At 45.7% G+C, this 19,265-nt stretch overlaps 1 protein-coding gene across 1 annotated transcript in view; it reads right to left on the bottom strand.

The window, feature by feature from the left end:
• Positions 1-19,265, bottom strand: part of Dyrk1a (dual specificity tyrosine phosphorylation regulated kinase 1A) — a 114,990-nt gene that overhangs the window by 6,712 nt on the left and 89,013 nt on the right. Inside the window, exons 6-11 of the mRNA XM_051150291.1 lie at positions 18,467-18,614; positions 13,961-14,247; positions 12,253-12,399; positions 10,886-11,026; positions 1,800-2,106; positions 746-870 (exon numbers count right to left, since the gene is read on the bottom strand). Coding sequence (XP_051006248.1) covers positions 746-870; positions 1,800-2,106; positions 10,886-11,026; positions 12,253-12,399; positions 13,961-14,247; positions 18,467-18,614 — 1,155 coding nt within the window. The remainder of the gene's footprint in view (positions 1-745; positions 871-1,799; positions 2,107-10,885; positions 11,027-12,252; positions 12,400-13,960; positions 14,248-18,466; positions 18,615-19,265) is intronic.

Raw genomic sequence — 19,265 nt, 5'->3', positions numbered from 1 at the left:
TGAACAGGGAGCACCTCCCACAGGCTTGGGTGTTTGAATACCTGGTTCCCAGCTGGAAGCAAGTGGCAGAGGTGAAGCCCTGGCTGGAGCAGGCTGGCCCGTGGGGGATGGGCCTCGAGGCCCTGCAGTGCAGCCCCATCTCCTGTTTCTTGATTCAGAGGCATCTGAAGCAGAGTCACCTGCCTGCCGCATGGCCTCTCTGACACAACCCAGTCTTTCCTTCCACAGTGTCTTCCTCTCACTGCCTCTGTCTGGACTTTACCCCAGCACAGCAATGCAGGAGTAACTAAAACACCACCTCAGCATTTTTACCCATGCTGCCTGCTTCACACGAATTTTAAAAATTACTTTAATAGTAAGTTTATTAAAATTGCTAGGTTTAAAAAGCAAAACAAATACTTTCAAGGTTAAAAATCCAACAGGAACTGATTGAGACCCAGGACTGGGAATTCAGGAGGCCAGAAGACTCGACAAGCAGGGCTCCAGACTGCACAGCTCCTGAGATGTGCTGCACCTGTGAAGTCCTAGCAGCTACTGAAAAGCAGGGACCAAACTGCTGAGACGCAGAAGCTGCTGAGGCAAGTAAGAAAATAAACAAGGGAGTGTCTGGAAGGATGGCGGTGTGTGCCCCGTGCACGCTCTCTCTGAGGAGGAGGGAGTTACCAGGCTGTGCTCCTCCTCAAGCCCTTGGCAGCTAACACAGCTCAAGCTAGCAAGGCTGTGACTGAGCAGCAGGACCACTCACCTGAGGACTGTGTGTCTCACAGTCCATGGCCTGGACAGCAGCAGTGAAGTGTCCGCCACTGTGCCGATGCTGGTGCGTTGGGTCCGACCTGGCTCTCCCACTGTTGCTCGTTCCCGAGGATCCACCTTCAGCATGAGGACATGAAATAGCCCGTGAGCGTGCATTAAAGCTATGTTCCTACAACTCAGAGCACGGGGCAGGACGATGCTCAGGAAAGCACTTGCTCTCCAGCACTGGGACCTGTGTCTGGAGCCTCGGAACCCACGAAGAAGCAGACTGACTTAACCCCAGGACTTTAGGGGGACAGGTGACTCCCAAGAACTCAATGGCCAGATAACCTGGATGAACCAGCAGGCCTCTGGTGCAGTGGGACTCTTACATCTAAGCAATTAGGAAGACAGGGAGAGGAAGACACACATGCAAATGAATGCAGTACTCAGCACATATACTGACACTTTATAGTATTAACTTGAAATACACAAGGTTACTATGGTCTCACAGATGTTTTCCCACATTAACCACAAGCACAGCCAGGCTCTCCTCAGCAAGGAAATACGCAAGAATGTGGACAGATAACTCCAGTTAAAGCTATTTAGAATTTTGGCTGATAAGTAGCTTTGTTTCCAATTGCCAAGCAGACAATTATCACATGCATAATTAAGGGTTAAATATGCTACTAACTGTACAGAAGGGGAGGAGTTTACAAATGTTTGCACTCAGAGCCACAGACATGCAAAGAACAGATTTAAATAAAATAATCCCTTGTCACTCATTTACAACATTGTAAAAATTACAAGCACTCTGAAAGATCCCACATTGAAGCTGGGTGTGGTGGTGCACGCCTTTAATGCCAGCACTTGGGAGGCAGAGGCAGGAGGATCTCTGTGAGTTTGAGGCCAGCCTGGTCTACAAAGCGAGTTCTAGGACAGCCAGGGCTCTGTTTACACAGAGAAACCCTGTCTCGAAAAACAAAACAAAACCACCAAGAACAAATCCCACACACTGCTAAGCAAACAGGAAGCAGGCACAGGGAAGACCACAGTGAGAAGCAGACCTGAGCTGGACGAGGTGCTGGAGGTGGTGCCTGAGGACTGGGACTGCTCCATCGCGGGGCTGGTGGACACGCTGTTGCTTGTGTTTGTGCCTTCATCGGCTGTTTTCTTGAAGAAGCTGTGCTGCAGCGCATAGTAAGGCTGGATCCGAGTCTTGGGGTCATAATCAAGCATCCTTAAGATGAGGTCTTTGAACTTCAAGTAGTCAGCCACAGTGTGACCCGACTCCCCAGCACGCCGCCCGCCAGGTCCTCCTGTTTCCACTCCAAGAATATTATGAAGTTTACGGGTTCCTGGTGGTTTGTACTCCTGTTAAGAGAAGAGCAAAAACGGTCTCTAAGTATGGAAGGAGACGTAATATTTACATGACTTACTCCAAGTATCTGAGGTGCTTGCATGTACAAGGCTTTGTGAAGAAAAGACAACTGTAGTGAGAATTCTGGTTTAAAACCCCAGTTATAGCTGGGTGTGGTGGCGCACACCTTTAATCTCAGCACTCAGGAGATAGAGGCAGGTGGATCTCTGTGAGTTCAAGGCCAGCCTGGTCTACAAAGTGAGTCCAGGACAGCCAGAGCTACACAGAGAGGCGCTGTCTCAAAAACCACAAAAACAGAAATAAAACCCAGTTGTTGTGTGAATGGCCGTCTGCATCACAGGTGTGGGCTAAGAGGCTGCTTCACAGCAGGTGATTATTTGCCTAGAGCACTAGCAGACGTGGTTCTGCCAGCTGCACATAGTTGACCTTTGGAGTTCTGAGGAATCTTGAGAGGCCACACAAGCGAGAGCCCCGAGAGGGCCAGACGCTCAAAGGCAGCCAAGGCTCCCTCTGCTGCTGCATTTGCTGCTGCTAGATTGCTGGGTATTCTGCCGACCACAGCTGTACTTGCCAAGGAGCCGAAGGCCCTGATCAGCAGGAGGTAAAGACAAGACATCTACCCTCCTTCCTTCTCACCAACCTAGTGTTGGGGGCTCGGAAGGAACTGGGTAAAAAAGGGTGGTAGTTATAAGAACCCAAATAAAGTAGATTTATCATATACACCTACAGACAGTTACTGAAATAAGTAGACCCCTACTGTGCACACCACTTTCAATATAGTTTTGAGAGCAAACAGTGACTATGAGGTCAGTGTGGCTCAGCCATGAGCAGCTGGGGTGAGCAGCTGGGGTGAGCAGCTGGAACCAGGTTTGTTCACCTTCACCCAGGAACACAGCTCTTATTTTCAAGGTTGTGAAAAAAGCAAACAAACAAATGAACAAAGATAGAGTATGACCCAAGAAATCACAAACCTAAAACACTATGCAGGCCTGAGAGAGAAGTACAGATTCTGGCCTCCTCCACTCTGTACCCGAGTTTGTTTGAGTGTTTGGAGACAGGGTCTCAGTGTGTAGACTCACTCACTACACAGAGCAGGCTGCTTCACACTCACAGAGATCTGCCTGTCCCCGACTCCCAGGTACTGTAACTGAGATTACAGGTGCCCACCACGGTGCCAGGTTTGCTCTGTACCTGAGAACATCTGCACTGCCTCCCTAATGGTGGCTCATTAAATTGTGTATGCCACTCAGAGTAAAGAAGCATTCAATAGTCTCCCCCAACTGTCCTTTCTCATTTCCAAAGCAGTCCATAGCTGCTCAGCCACACGGCGGCATTTCCAGGTCTAGGACAGGGAGCAGTGTCCCTCCACCGCTCTGCAAGCACCAGTCACAAAAGCATCACTGACTTTCAGTGACAGCGTAGGCCTTTGTCAGGAAGCAGGACAAGTCACAACTGCATGTGTGCAGCAAGTGTTCCTCCACTGGCCGAATCCCCAGCCCCAAGAGGGAGCACCATGCCAGACATGAGCAAGAACACCTCACCTAGTTCTGACACACACTGACAGCCAGAGGAAACGGTCTGGAGCTCCTGGTAGCAATGTGCACAGAGCTCCAGAGCCTCCACCAGCCATGAACAAGCAGTGCTTGAAGAAGCTGCCTCAGATGGTGAGTAAACCTGAGTCAAAGGCTCAACAGAGTCAGACTCCTCTGACCTGACAGTGCCAGAGACATGTCTGCTACTCAGGGAAAACAACACATCAACCATTCTCAAATACAGAAAGATTAACATACTTTTTAAAAGGGATGGAAACAAACAATGGAGTCCATAATTTAGCGGGGGCTGGGGGTGAGGTGGGGTCGGGTGTGATATATCAGTCAATCCATAGTAAGAAATGTTCCAGGCAGTGGAATTGGCAGGTGGGTGTTTTATACTAACAAATAAATGTATAAGGTATATAGTTTAAAACATAGGCAACGTGTGAATACATGGGATTTCAGAGAGGAAAAACTAGTTATGAAAAATGAGGACGAGGGGCTGGAGAGACGGCTCAGCAGCTAAGAGCACTGTCTGCTCTTTGAAAGGACGTGGGTTCAAGTCCCAGCACCCATATGGCAGCTCACAACAGTCTACAGCTCCAAGAGCTGACGCCCTCACACAGACACATGTGTAGGTTAAACACCAATGCACATAAAATAAAAATAAATAGATTATATTTTAAAATGAGGGCAAATACAAATTCTTAAACTAAAATATTAACTAAGGAAGAGCCTGCTTAACATGTGGGTGCTCTGTGCACATGTGTAGGGGCCAACGAACAATCTCAACTGTCATTTTTCTTTTCCTTTCTTTCTTTCTTTTTCTTTTTTTTTTTTTTTTTTTTTTTTTTTTTTTTTTTTTTCGAAACAGGGTTTCTCTGTGTAGCCTTGGCTGTCCGGGACTCATTTTGTAGACCAGGCTGGCCTCGAACTCACAGCGATCCGCCTGCCTCTGCCTCCCGAGTGCTGGGATTAAAGGCCTGCGCCACCACGCCCAGCCTCTTTTTCTTTTAAACAGTGTCTCTCACTGGCCTGAAACTCCGAGTGCCAGTGCTGGGGTGACAAATGCACATCATCCTGTTTAGGTGGATAATGGGCACAAGCTATGGCTTTTGTGCTCAGGAGGGAAACACATTGCCTGCGGGACAGTTTCAGCAGCACACTTGATGTAGAGTGCTGGGGAGCTGAGGTTAAGAAACTAACAATGAGCAGATATTATTCAAACTCAAAAGAGCAAGGTCAGTGCTGCTGCACTCCCATGCCACAGGAGCCCTGAGTGAGCCCGTGCTCCACAGCAAGTCACTCAAGGAAGCCACTCAACCCACGAGGAAAGATCTCAGGGCGACACTGCGCACGCCAGTGTCATGCGTGGAAGTCGAGAACTAGAACAAAGACTGAGCAGAATAAATATTTGACCTTTGAAGACCTACCAAAAAGAGCAGCCCACAGATCCAAAATTTTCACTACCCATTAAGTAAGTGCACAGTGATCAAGTTATAAAAACAAAAATGTTTAATCACTCTGAAGGAGCCAGAACACCTCTCTGAAGGAGTGAGACATTGCTAACCCAGATCATTGCTAACCCAGATCTCTAGATCCATGAGAAGCATTACAAACAGACAGTGGTCAAGGGCATCTTCAGGTAGTGTACTGCTGCAAACCATCCACCCAAGTCACGTACTGAGAAACCAAAGGGAAAGATGTTCAGGAAAAGGGAAACGGAGCTAAGCACAGGCAGGAGATACAGACACAGGATGGTAAAGACCACTTGCCCACCGTGCCTACAGCTTCTCTTCTTGCCTGAGATAAAGCCAATGTGATCTGAGGACTCTAGCACACTCAGAAGCAATGTTTATATACTAGCACTCAGGAGCTAAGAGGAGTTACACACAGTGATACAACAGGATCTGAGGTGACCTGAGGTAAGGATGCATGTTGTAAAACAGCTCTACAAGTTAGACACAGAACTGAAAAGTCAGCTGAGGAAATGAGAGTATCCGAAGCATCCAACAGCCCTAAAGATGGCAAAAAAAAAAGAGGAAACAAACCCCAAAACAATAAACAAACAAGCAGAACAAGACAAACCTTAAACCCAATGCTCTGAATGAAACAAATATTCACTGTAGAGGAAGACAGATTTTAAAACACGTTCTACCTATATGTTGCACACAAGTCACACTTAAAATGAACAGAAAGGTTTAAAGTTAAGGTGGTATGTGCACACACAGAAACATCATAAAAACAGTCAGGATGAGAAAACTGCCATGGCACAGTACTAACAAATATAATGAAGAACACTTATTGGCAATACAAGAATCAAGTTATCAAAAATCACAATAATATTACTAACAAACTTTTAAAACCATGACACAACTGGAGATAAGCCCCAACATACTGTACTGGTTTAAAAGTGACTGCACCGTCACAGTTTCACGTGTGTTGAATACTTGGTCCCTAGCTACTGGCTCAGCATGGGGAGGCTGAAGAACCCTTAGGAGAGGGGCTGAGATGGAATCCAGTGGTTGGGAGCATAGCCTGCACCAGCTCTGGGCATAGCTTCCCATTCAGCATTTCCTAAGCAAGCAGTGCGACACTCGGGCAGGCAGACTAGGAGCTTAGGAGCTGAGGAAAGCCTTCCCCACTAAGCGGCTTGCTGCCAGTATTAGTGACAGGGAAATAGCTAGTACACCACTGCCTCTCTGCTATTGACAGAAACACACACCCACATGCACGCAAGCACGCGCGCAGACAGACAGACACACACACACACACACACACACACACACACACGCCTCCGCACCACTACAACTAAATACAGTTGTTATCAGATACCCATGAAAGAATCACCAAGACAAATTACATTCTAGGCTATAAAACCAAACTCGAATTTTAAATGAGTGAAATCACATTTTGAAACCACAGTACTTGTCTAGAAAATTCTCATTATATTTTGAAATTATGTACAAGATTCAAGATAATTTTGAGTTAAAAAAAAAAAAATCACAGCTACATTAGGAAGACCTCAGCATATTCTTAACAGAACAGTAAGTTTAACTTAGTGCTATACAAGAGGACAAATGCCAGGACCATGTGTGCTTCATCACAGGCTAGGATAAATATTAAAATCAATTAAAAATCCATTTTATGCAGGGTGGTGGTGGCATACACCTTAATCCTAGCACTCAGAGGCAGAGGCAAGTGGATCTCTGTGAGTTCAAGGCCAGCCCGGTATACGAGAGTTCCAGGACAGCCAGGGCCACACAGAGAAACCCTGTTTCGAAAAAAAAAAAAAAAAAAAAAAAGAAAAAGAAAGAATCAGATCAGATCAACAGAGAAAGGCGACTGTCCAACAAAAATGATGCTCAACGCTGCCCCCTCCAATGCTCAAAAATAAATTCTAAGTGAACCACAACATGAAAGCGTATCTTTACCAACTTGGGAACTAGAAAGGAGGGAAAGTTCTGTGGAGCTGAGCACCTACTCTCAGTGATACTTGACTAATACTAGGTTTCCTTGGCATCCAAAGAGACCATGTTCAGACAAACACTAAGCAAGTGCTGCCCAAGAGAAAGTGCTGACAGGGGGCAGACCCTGCAGAAGTAAGGTGCTGGGAAACATCCATTAAGTCTTTCCTAATGAAGATAAACCTACAAAGGCTATAGCAATTCCTACACAATGCCCCAAAAAAACCAAAAGAAAACAAACAAAAAAAAAAACAAAAACAAACAAAAAACCAAACAAGTGTGTTCTCTAGCCTTAACTAAATAGTTCCTAATTAGGTATAAACAAAAAGTTCATTGACAGATAATAAATTACAGTATAGTCAACGAAATATCATGAAGCAATAAAACGAATTACGCCCTGAGACACACAACAGTATGCCCCATGGCCCCTCACCCCACCTCAAAATATTACTTACTAAGGAAGTGTGACAATCTTCACAATCAACTGGACAAGTCACCATGGGAACAACTAGGTTAGCTGAGGTGACAGGGCCTATAGTGTGGGCAGCGCCATCCCATAAGGCTGGGGTCCCAAAAGGAATAAAAAGGGAAGAGAGCTGGGTGGCTGCACCCACCTTGCAGTTTCCCGACTGCCATGTCTTCCCTACCACAGTGAGCTGCACCCACAATCTGCAAACAAACAAACACCCCTTTCTTTTGTAGGTTGCTTTTGTCAGGAGTTTTGCTGCAGCAACAAGACTGACCCTTCAGTGCTAAGATCAGATATTAGAATTTTATAAGCGCACCTATTTATCATATCCACCTGCAGCAGAAATTAAAAGAGCAGAATAGAGTCAGAGAAGAAGGCGGAGCTTGGTAGAAATGTCCTGTGTCCTGAACTAGGTAGTGAGTGTGAACTCAACACTCCAAATGCACACACACAGCTACAAACAAATTGTGCTTCAAAAAAAGAAGAGCACCTGCAATCTTACTTTTCTTACCACAGAAGAAAAATACAGTTACATGTAGCCTTTGGGGTATGAATTGAGAACGCTCGCTGGCTCGTGGTGATGTTGGGGTAATTTCCGAGGTGTGGCTTTGCTGGACAATGGATATTACTAGGGCAGGACTTCAAGGTGAAGCCACACAGCATTCCCAGCTGGCTTTCTCTGCTTCCTACTGCGGCTGAGGAAGTGACCTCCCAGATCTCCACTGCGGCCACCATGCCGATGAGGAAGTGACCTCCCAGATCTCCACTGCGGCCACCATGCCGATGAGGAAGTGACCTCCCAGATCTCCACTGCGGCCACCATGCTGATGAGGAAGTGACCTCCCAGATCTCCACTGCGGCCACCATGGCGTCTGGCGAACGATGCTGCAGCCGTTACACAACGATCCTCTGGAACCTGCAGTCCAGCCTTCCCTTCTAGCGCCTGCTCTACCCCGAGCGCAGTCCAGCCTTCCCTTCTAGCGCCTGCTCTACCCCGAGCGCAGTCCAGCCTTCCCTTCTAGCGCCTGCTCTACCCCAGCGCAGTCCAGCCTTCCCTTCTAGCGCCTGCTCTACCCCGAGCGCAGTCCAGCCTTCCCTTCTAGCGCCTGCTCTACCCCAGAGCGCAGTCCAGCCTTCCCTTCTAGCGCCTGCTCTACCCCGAGCGCAGTCCAGCCTTCCCTTCTAGCGCCTGCTCTACCCCGAGCGCAGTCCAGCCTTCCCTTCTAGCGCCTGCTCTACCCCGAGCGCAGTCCAGCCTTCCCTTCTAGCGCCTGCTCTACCCCGAGCGCAGTCCAGCCTTCCCTTCTAGCGCCTGCTCTACCCCGAGCGCAGTCCAGCCTTCCCTTCTAGCGCCTGCTCTACCCCGAGCGCAGTCCAGCCTTTCCTTCTAGCGCCTGCTCTACCCCGAGCGCAGTCCAGCCTTCCCTTCTAGCGCCTGCTCTACCCCGAGCGCAGTCCAGCCTTCCCTTCTAGCGCCCAGGAGGGGGGCCCACACCCTCGGTCTAATTCAAACTGGCACCTGGGCACTAGTGAAACCCAAGGACTTTTCTACTCATCTTTGGTTCCAAAATAAAACGGCTGTGACCGATAAACTATGTGCTACATGTAAGAAAGACTCGGGGTGGGAGTGAGGTATTTTCCATCCCCCCAAACAGCCTACTCTCCGCCTGGGTTTGGAGACAGTTGATGAAGCCAGCGTGCTCCACAGCAAGCCTGAATCAGAAGTCCCACAGCTTGCACACAGGAGTGAGGCCACAAGTGCAAGTTAGGAACTGGAAAGTCTATGGCCTACAATCATAGTCAGTAAGGCAGAATGCAAGAAGTTGCAAACCAGTTATGAAAGAAATAATAACTGTACTCTAAGTCTCTGAGCACTGTGAAGAATCACTTGGAACTGGGGATGGAGTTCATTTGCTTGCCTAACACCTCAGCTACACAACAAGTTCAAAGCCAACCTGGGCTACATGAGACTCTGTCACAAAATAAAACAAAACATAACAAACAAAAAGGCCAAAGCAAGCAGGGATGAAGAAACGTCGTGTTGGTCAGAAGCACTAGCTGCTGCTCCTCAAGAGAGTGGGAGTTTGGTTTCCACATGGCAAGGGGTGGCTAACACACTACTGCAGCCCCCAGGGAGTTTGGTTTCCACATGACAAGGGCTGGCTAACACACTACGGCAGCCCCTAGGGGATGCCCCCCTATAGCCTCTGCAGGTACTCACATACACACACATGACGAAAAAAGAAATCTCTTGCCTGGCATGGTAACGCACACCTGAAATCCCAGTACAGGGGAGGCAGAGGTAGGTGGATCTCTGTGAATTCGAGGCCAGCCTGGTCTACAAAGCGAGTCCAGGCCAGCCAAGGCTACACAGAGAGACCTTGTCTCAAAAAAAATGATGGATGGATGATGGATAAATAGATAGATAGATCTTTAAAACAAACAAACAAATGCAAAACAAGAATCATTAGACACTAAAAAACTCTACAATTAAGTGTATGTGAGTTAAATCAAGCAAGCAGCACCTCAATTTCCTGAAGATGATACCTGGTAGCAGCATCACTAAAATATAGGGTAAAATAACTAAGGAAGAAACTCTGAACTACTGAAAATGCAGAACTACAACCACAAGACAACTTATGTGCACCAACTCCAACTGTGCATCTGTACAGTCTTTTTATTTACTAAAGCCCAAAAGACTAAGGTGCCTGGCAAAGTACAGAGATGGAAAAATCAAGATGAAAATTTGTTATCATTTACCCTAATAAAGCAGTACATTGGGCCTCTGAAAAGTCCTCGAATCTACTGCAGCATTAAAAGATACGGCCTCCTGCTACCGTGGTCACTGAGTGAGGACCTTGAAATCTGTCAGGAGATTTCCTGTCGATTCATATCCTTGAACTGCTTAATTAATAACTGACTGCAGTTATAACTTCTGCTCAGTGTTGTGACTTCACTCCTATGTGCAAGCTATGAGACTTCTGATTAAGCTCTGAAATGAAGTATCCTGGCTTCATCAGCGGTCAGCAGGCAGAGAGCAGCTTCCTTGTTTTCAGAGAAGGCCAGAAACCCCTGACCACTAAGCAAACACTGGCCCATACCCAGTCAGCTCAATTCTAGTCAACTTCTGAACAAAACTATTAATTCTAATACTCTGTCGTCAAATAAATGCAATGAGCTATAAGCAGACAGCTCTGGTGAGAAAAAAACAGAGACAGAAAAAAAGGAGGAGGCGGCAGAGACAGAAAAGAGGGGGAGACAAAAAGGAAGTCCCCTCCAAGGACAAGCGTGCCCCCTACTTTACCCGTTTTCCATCTTTGGTCTTCTTTAAGTTCCACGTGCCATCAGGCAGCTTCTCAAAGAACTTCCTTGCTTTTGGTGCTTGGTCAAGGATGTGAGCGGGTGGGATGCCCAGAACTTCCACTATTTTATTCATCTGATCTACCTGTGTCAGAAACAACAACAGAGCCTGTCACTTCAACTGGACATTCACTCACGTCTGCTTGTTAATTCCCTCCTAGACACAGTGCACATATCCTCTGTGCAAGGCTCTGTTGTGGACACTGAAGACACTAAAAGCAACAGGTACACTTCTGCCCTCATGGACCACACACTCCACAGAAGGAAAGACAGATAACCAGCAAATACAAATACCAACGTACACCATGCCTCAGACAGAATGGGACGATACTTTTAAGTGTCAGTTTTTGAAGTTTTAAATAACCAGTCAAACTGTCTCACTAACTTACAGACGTAAGTCACTGTTTAAGTAAAAGCTATGCATTCATGTGACAGTATACCTACCATGAGGCTAGAAGCCAGGCCTCCTGTGAGACAGAACAGAGGAAGCAGGAAATCCTGCTCTGGGAGAGGCCAACTGCACACAGTCTCGGCCCAGCATGCTCAGGGAGCTGATTCTGGGCAGGAGCAACACAGCCCCGCCCGGTGGATGCCCAAATCTATGTTGTACAAAATTAATACCCGCATATAATTTGTGTACATCCTCCTTTATTTTAATCTTGTGTAGATTGCTTACAATTACAAATACTAGAAAAAGTCTTTATGCTGTACTGTTTAGGAACTCCTTAAACAGGAGAAGAGCCAGCACGTGCTCCCAGCAGGCCAATTCCCAGTACATGGGCCTGAGTTACTGCAGTGACAGCTACCCTATTTCAATTAACGTGAGGACTGTGTATCAACATCAAGACACAAATAATCCCAAGTATAATAAAACTCTAATTTAGACATCTGGATTCTACTGTCTCGCAGATAAATTCTAGAAATAAAAGGGGTGCAAGAGTAGACACGCAGCGCAGAGACCCCTGCACAGTGGGACGCGGACAATGTCAAACGCAAAAGGGACTTCTGGCTTTGACAATGAGAAAAATGGGAAGCCACTGGCTTTCTGTTATTGTACTCAAACCTGTAAATTGTCTATGAAATGTCACTTTCTAGCTAATTTACTGTTCTCCTTCATTAACATGTTAGCTATCTCAATTACTTGGTCAGAATTCTAAACCTACCATTATTAACTGACAATGAGGAAAAATTAAGAGAATGTAAAATAACACCACTGACCTCAGACCTAAACAGTCAGGCTGATAAGGAGGCGCCTTCCTATGAAGACGACATCACTATAAACACAGCGCTGTCCACCAACCCTTCACCTACCTCATTGGCACCACTGAACAGAGGCTCTCCAGTGTGCATTTCAACCAAGATACATCCAAGGGACCACATATCGATAGCAAGGTCATAAGGCATTCCCAGTAGCACCTCTGGAGACCGATAAAAGCGACTCTGAATATACTGGTATATCTGAAACATATTTCAAAATCATATTAATTCAATATGCCTTGTTTATAGTTGTACCTGCATCTGGTTAAGAACACCACCCACAGCAACAGAGCAGCTTGGCAACTCACCAGAAACACGGCCAAATAATTGAACATTTCAAAGGAACAACTAAACAAAAAGACAGATGAGAATCCAGACCCGAGAAGTCGCCGGACTACCTTGGTTAAGCAGGCTTACACCTGACCCCTGAAGGCCCTTTCCCAGGCATCCCTTGCCTGTCTGCCGTCTTCTGACTCTCAGTTCGTACAATACACCATGGGTCTGGGAAATATTTCTCATGTGACACCAATACACATTAGCAGTTAAACATCTATGGCCTCTGAAGGTGTAAGTCATCTCAGTTTGTCTAGACAGAGGCTACAGTGTTGGATATTAGGACCAAACACAGGATTTGGTTTAAACTGAGGGGAAGAGTTGCTAATTGAAAACATACTGAAAGCCCTGGCACCGTGGACGTGCGCCCTGGTCACAGGGGTCTTACTCACAGACCCGGGGGCATCGCTGGGCTTTCTGGCAGCACCAGCAGCTGCACATTTTGCTTCCTAATCCAATTTAGAAAGCTCTCTCTTCAACTACACAGTTTTGCACAGTTAGAATGTTAGATTAAAAAGTTTCTTTCGAGAGGACAAGCTGTAACCCGTGTGTGCATCTAAAGGACATCAATGGTACAGATGCCCGGATGCCACCAACTATGTCAGGAGGATCTTGATTTCCCGACCCGGATCAACTTAATCACAGTAAACATGTCTGCTATTAACTCTGTGGAGAAAACTAGTTCTGCTGTGTTCAACGTGTATCAATTCTAACTCAGTGGGGAAGGTAAGATTTAACTTATTTATCAAAACATGTGTGCATACCACCTGTGCTATTTCTACACCATACCACCAAAGTCACCACATTTGTGTGTATTCCTCAGTTTTTTGCTCTTTTAATATTTTTTAAAATTGTGTATACAAAGTTCTGCCTGCACGTGTGCATGACCGCCAGAAGAGGGCAGCAGATCTCATTATAGATGGTTGTGAGCCACCATGTGGTTGCTGAGAATTGAACTCAGGACCTCTGGAAGCGCAGGCTGTGCTTTTGACCTCTGAGCCGTCTCTGCAGCCCGCACTCCTCAGTTTTTAAGGAACAACATTTACCTTGGTGACTTAAGAGAAGTAATTTATAGTTAAGATCCTAGCTCAAGCTACAATTATTTAAATTTTTATATTAAAAGCTCTATTTGGGAGCTGCAAATCACCTAATATTTAATTCTTTTATCTTTTTTTTTCTTAAAAATTTTTACCATTAAACATAATTTTAAATATCCACTTCAAAAATCATCATCTTTCAATTCAAGTATTGCTACCTATTTTAAACTGATGACAGCAGAATATAAAAGCACGTGCTATGTGTTCAAATAAGCAACCATCTTTTTAGCTGCCTCCAAGCCATGAACACATTATTCACAATACTTTAGGTAGCTAACTATACTGTCCTACCTAACTCCACGGTTAGTCCCAAGTCCTACAGTCACACTCACCCTCTGCCCCAACTGACACGAGCTGCCAAAGTCAACGATTTTGATGGCGCTCCGCTTGGGGTTGCACAGAAGGATGTTCTCGGGCTTCAGGTCACAGTGAATGATGCTCAGCTCGGGAGTCGCAAGGAAGAGCAATGCTGTGCACATCTGCTGCGCAAACTTCCGAGTTAGGTTCAGTGAGACCCCTCGGAAATTTGTGTTCCTCAACAAATCATAGAGATTATAGGACAGCATTTCAAAAACTAAACAGAGATGGTTTCGAAACATAAAGTGGCGTTTCAAATGCACTGAAAGAGAAAAAAAAAGTTCACGTAAGTTATTCATGTTGGTAAGATGAGACTTAACACACAGAGTTCTCCATCCATCCCTAGCAGTTCACCATCCAGCGCGGACGGAGACCAGGCTAGTCTGAGCCCCAGCAGTAGCAGCCTGACCTTCCGTCGTTAGAAAGGGCTAAGCCACTCTTCCTGAGCTTCACAGCACAGTGTCTGTCAGAACATAAAGCAGCACCACCTCACGGATCCCATCTGCTATGACCCCTTTGTGACACTGCATCTGACTGCCCTCGCCACTGCCTTTGATACACATGTATAAAGCTATGTTCAGTAGCAGCTTTCACCAATACCTGGCTACTGCCTACATACAGAAGCCTGTTGTTATGTTTTAGGAAAACATAGTGTGTGTCTGCAAATCACGCAGACTAAATTCTTGGGAATCCATAATCAACATATTTGTGTATTTATTTATGGTTTTTAAAGAAGGTTTCTCTGTGTAGCCTTGGCTGTCTTGGACTCACTTTGTAGACCAGGCTGGCCTCGAACTCACAGCAATCCACCTGCCTCTGCCTCCCCAAGTGCTGTGATTACAGGTGTGTGCCACTGTGCCTGGATAACTGACATATTTATTACGTTCAGCAAATAAAGAAAATTAAAATCTTGGTTAAGACTAAAGGTTTTGGGAAAACTGTAAAGTCCAGGTCAAGTACAAGAAAGAAATGATGAGTAGGTCTATGGCCGGGGACGGCCCAGAAGACATCTGTGGCGGCTGCTGACTTCTCCACAGGACTATCAGTGAGCAAATCAGGCAAAGTCATTCACGAGCTGCATGCAGCCTTTACCTCAAGCATTCTCTCACACACCAGGAAGCGCCTGTGGGTCAACTGGTGTGACGTTAAGCCAACAACGTTATGACTCTTCACTATGGTCTTACAATCCTTCCAGAGCAGTATGACAGTGTGCAGATACCCACTGTGTGTGCGCGCGCACACACACACACACACACACACACACACACACACACACACACAGACACGAGCCTTCTCAGCCAAGCCCCGCACTGACTGCCTTGAGTGGTCTACATCACTCCCATGTGATCTGGAGTTGGGATGAACCACACAAGGAGTATTCCGTGTGGCTCAAATACACGTCCACAGCACTGCTCAACACTGTAAGGTAGCAAAGGTAACTTCTAGAAGTTGCCTAAGAGCCTGTATTATCTGTTCCCAGTCACATCACAGTTCCTAGGTTTAAAACGAAAAAACGGCTCTTTGACCGCTCAAAGGTTTTAATCTCCTGGTTAAGCAGTAGTGACAAAAGAAATGCAAAAGAGAACTAAAGTCAAAATCCAACATGACTGTGCAAGTCCGAGCAAGAAGCTGCGCAACAGGATGTTCTTCCAAGGAAAGGTCTGCTCACCTGCTAACCACTCATGGACTGAGAGACACTAACAGGAGAAACATTGTCAAAGAAAACTCAAACACAGATACATTTGTTAATCTTTTTGACTGGATTCTGAAAGAATGGAGAGTTAGTAAGATTTTCTTCAATAAATGAAATGGAATTACTTTTAACCAGACCATTGTCATTAAATATTCCAGGAAAAAAACAAAACACAAAAAACTCTATAAAGCAGCGAATGAAGCGAAGGACAGGGAGGATTCCTGAGTGTCCTTCTGCAGTAAGATGGGCTGAGCTCTGACACCTACGCATGGACAGAAGGACCAAAGAACAAACCCAGACACACAGGACAGTATTGCACATGCTTCCACCACAGTATTGCACATGCTTCCACCACAAACAAATGATGGCTGCTTATCCTGGCCTGAACCTAACATAAAGAACATGCACTAAAATACACATGGTAGCTAAAAGAATGTACAGTTTGTACAACTTTTCTGTGCCAATTAAAGTAAGTTACATTTTAACTTAAAAAAAAAATCTGCCATATAGTGTAAGGTCATCAGAATAAATTGTATCTATCAATTGCCTTAAATTACATTGTACCATCAGAAAGAAACCTTGAGTTTAAGGCAGGGCTGTGTCTGAAGTTTTTCTGTGGCTGCTGTCATCCACAACACAACTCTTAGTTTCGTTCTGAGTCACTATGAATTTTCCATATTATTAAACTCAGAACCTGAACGCCCAAAAAGCAAGGCACAGGAATATAGACGAAGCTAAGTGTGGTAGTGCACGCTTTTAATCCCAGCACCCAGACAGAGGCAGGCAGATCTTCGAGGCCAGCCTGGTCTACAGAGAGTTCCAGGATAGCCAAGGCTACACAGAGGGACCCTGTCTAGGGCTGGGGAGGGAAGCAGGGAATGAGGCGTGCCTGGGGTTTCTATAAACTCAAGCATCCCTTGATGCCCTCCAACAGAACGGGGCTTCCTCTGCACTGAATCAGACCTGCTTGTGACAAGGAAAGCTTTTAAGACACACCCCGTACCGTCAGGAACTGTGCTGACAATTTCCAGAAGAAGATGAGTGGCACAAGTTCCTTTCCCTGCCTGGAACAGGGAACAGGAGCTCACAATCGTGTGTGGTCTGCACTATCTGGAGGTCACACACGGGAACTCTGGGATGACTAAGCCACAATGTGCTCTCATGACTTGTTTAATGACGCTCATTATTTGAAACCCAGCTTGACCTATGACACTGCATTAGAAGCTCTCAGTCCTAGCCGGGCACTCGGGGCACAAGCAGGTGGATCTGCTTGGCTACGAGGCCAGCCTGGTGTACAATGCCAGCCCAAGACAGCCAAAGCCACATCGAGAAACCCTGTTCAGAAAAGCCAAAGCAAAACCCTCAGTGCTGACACTTCTCTTTATGCATGTGCTCTGCACTCAAGTATTAAGAATGTTCGGTAATTGATCACAACAGCTAAATATTAAAATGGCCACAAATTTTGTGGCAAATTGGGCCATTCAATATTTGCTGTGGAAACAATGTATACATGTGTGTGGTGCAGGGTTTTTTTGTGTTTTTTTCCCCCCTCCTCATTTACATTAGTCGACTTGGAAATGTTTATGACAGTACAGGGAAACTAAACTTGAGGGACAATGGACGTCATTAGTTTGGGTATCAACAGTTTACTCTAAAAGGAAGGCACTGGGACTATTTACATGATGAAACAGCTCAGAATATCAGGGGGTTGGCCAGCTCCATGTGACACCGTACCAACAGTGACTTCAGTGCACATACTTTCCAACAATGTCATCATCTCTAAATAGGAAATAATCCTGCTCATCGAGAACTACTTTGGTGTCTCCAACTTTCACACTAACAGATAGACTCTCTGCGCCCTTCTCTTTGACCCCTGACCCCATAGCTACCTCTGCTGCTCCCAGTGCTTTTTCTTGAGGCTTTCTAGAAAGAAGCATAACACCACCAACTGTTATAGTTCTGTCAGCACGCCTGTTAACCAACTCTCTGCCAAAGAGCAGAAGAAACTGATTTTTATGTATGTGTCTGTCTGTGAGTCGCACATGTGCAGGTAGCTGTGACGTAGAAGGTATTAAATGTCCCTGAATGAGTCACAGGTGGCTGTGAGCTCCGACAGAGGTACTGTAAACTTGGTTTTGTTTTGTTCCTTGCTAGGGAGTAAAACAATTGTGTCTCGTCAGCGCTGACAGCTGAGATCTCACTAAAAACATCACTGGGTGAGAGTGAATGCTGTTCTTCCACAAGACCCAAGAGTTGGATTCCATGCAACCGTATCAGGCGGCTTACACTACTGTCTGCAACTCCAGCTCAAGGTCGTGGATGCCTCTGGCCCCTGCAGAAACTTGTACCCATGAGCGTACATACACACAAAGAAAGAAGTCTCTTAAAAGTATGGAAAGATATAATTAGAAGGCAGTTTGTCTGTAAACCAACTGGCTCTAAAGTCCCGATTTTCCTAACTCTTTTGCCTTACTGTTTTTGTCTCTGGAGTGGCAGTGAAACAAACCCTGAGTCTGAGGTTATGCGGGAGCAGGTTCAGATCCCAGCTGCAGTGCCTGAGACCCTGCACACTTACTACTAAAAGGAACTTTTCTGTAATCTAAGGCTGGCATCATCTTCCTGGGATGTGGCCAGGAGACAGGAGACACTCTTGTCAGAGATTTCGCACTATATACCATCCTACAGATTTAAACAGAACTCACGCCTTCAAAGGCAGCTTGTATATGCCTACTTTAAGGTAAGAGCCAAAGCATCTCGATATAAACAATCAATCAAAAAGCCCTTTTACCTATGTAGTACTTCATTTCGGTGTCATGTTTGTTCATGAGCTCCAGCAGCCGCACTTCTATCTGGGCTTGGTTCAGAAACGCTTTCTTGTTCTTTATAATTTTAATGGCAACCCATTCTTGCTCCACTCTATCATACGCTTTCACGACCTACAAAGAAAAGGGAGTGGTCGTTAGTGTCAGTAGTAACTAGTGTACAGATTTCCATTTCTCCATACTGCATATCCACTGTACTCTCACTTAACCCCACATCCTTCTGATGTGTCTCCATAGCAGCTCCTTCTGTTCAACAGATCATCTACTTCACTGCAAAGCGGCTAGATCCATCTTTAGGACTGAATTTCTCCGTGAATCCTCCTTACAGTATTTCTAGGTATCCACAGAATAGGAACTTTAACAAAATTAGAACTGTTTTCTACTTCAGAAATGAAATGATTCCCGATGAAGGCTCTGGGTAATTTTCACTCTTATTGAAGAAGAAGAAGAAGAAGAAGAAGAAGGAAGAGGAGGAGGAGGAGGAAGAGGAAGAGGAGGAGGAGGAGGAGGAGGAGGAGGAGGAGAAGAAGAGAGAAAGAGAAAGAGTGTGTATGCATGTAGATATATATGTATGTATGTATGTACGTACGTAGATATGTGTGTATGTTTGTGTGTGTGTGCACGTAGATGTGTGTGTATGTTTGTGTGTGTGTGCACGTAGATATGTGTGTATGTTTGTGTGTGTGTGCACGTAGATATGTGTATGTGTGTATGTTTGTGTGTGTGTGCACGTAGATATGTGTATGTGTGTATGTTTGTGTGTGT

This window comes from Acomys russatus, chromosome 8 (assembly GCF_903995435.1).
Source record: "Acomys russatus chromosome 8, mAcoRus1.1, whole genome shotgun sequence".
NCBI lineage: Eukaryota > Metazoa > Chordata > Mammalia > Rodentia > Muridae > Acomys > Acomys russatus.
This window is presented reverse-complemented; position numbering and strand designations above follow the sequence as displayed.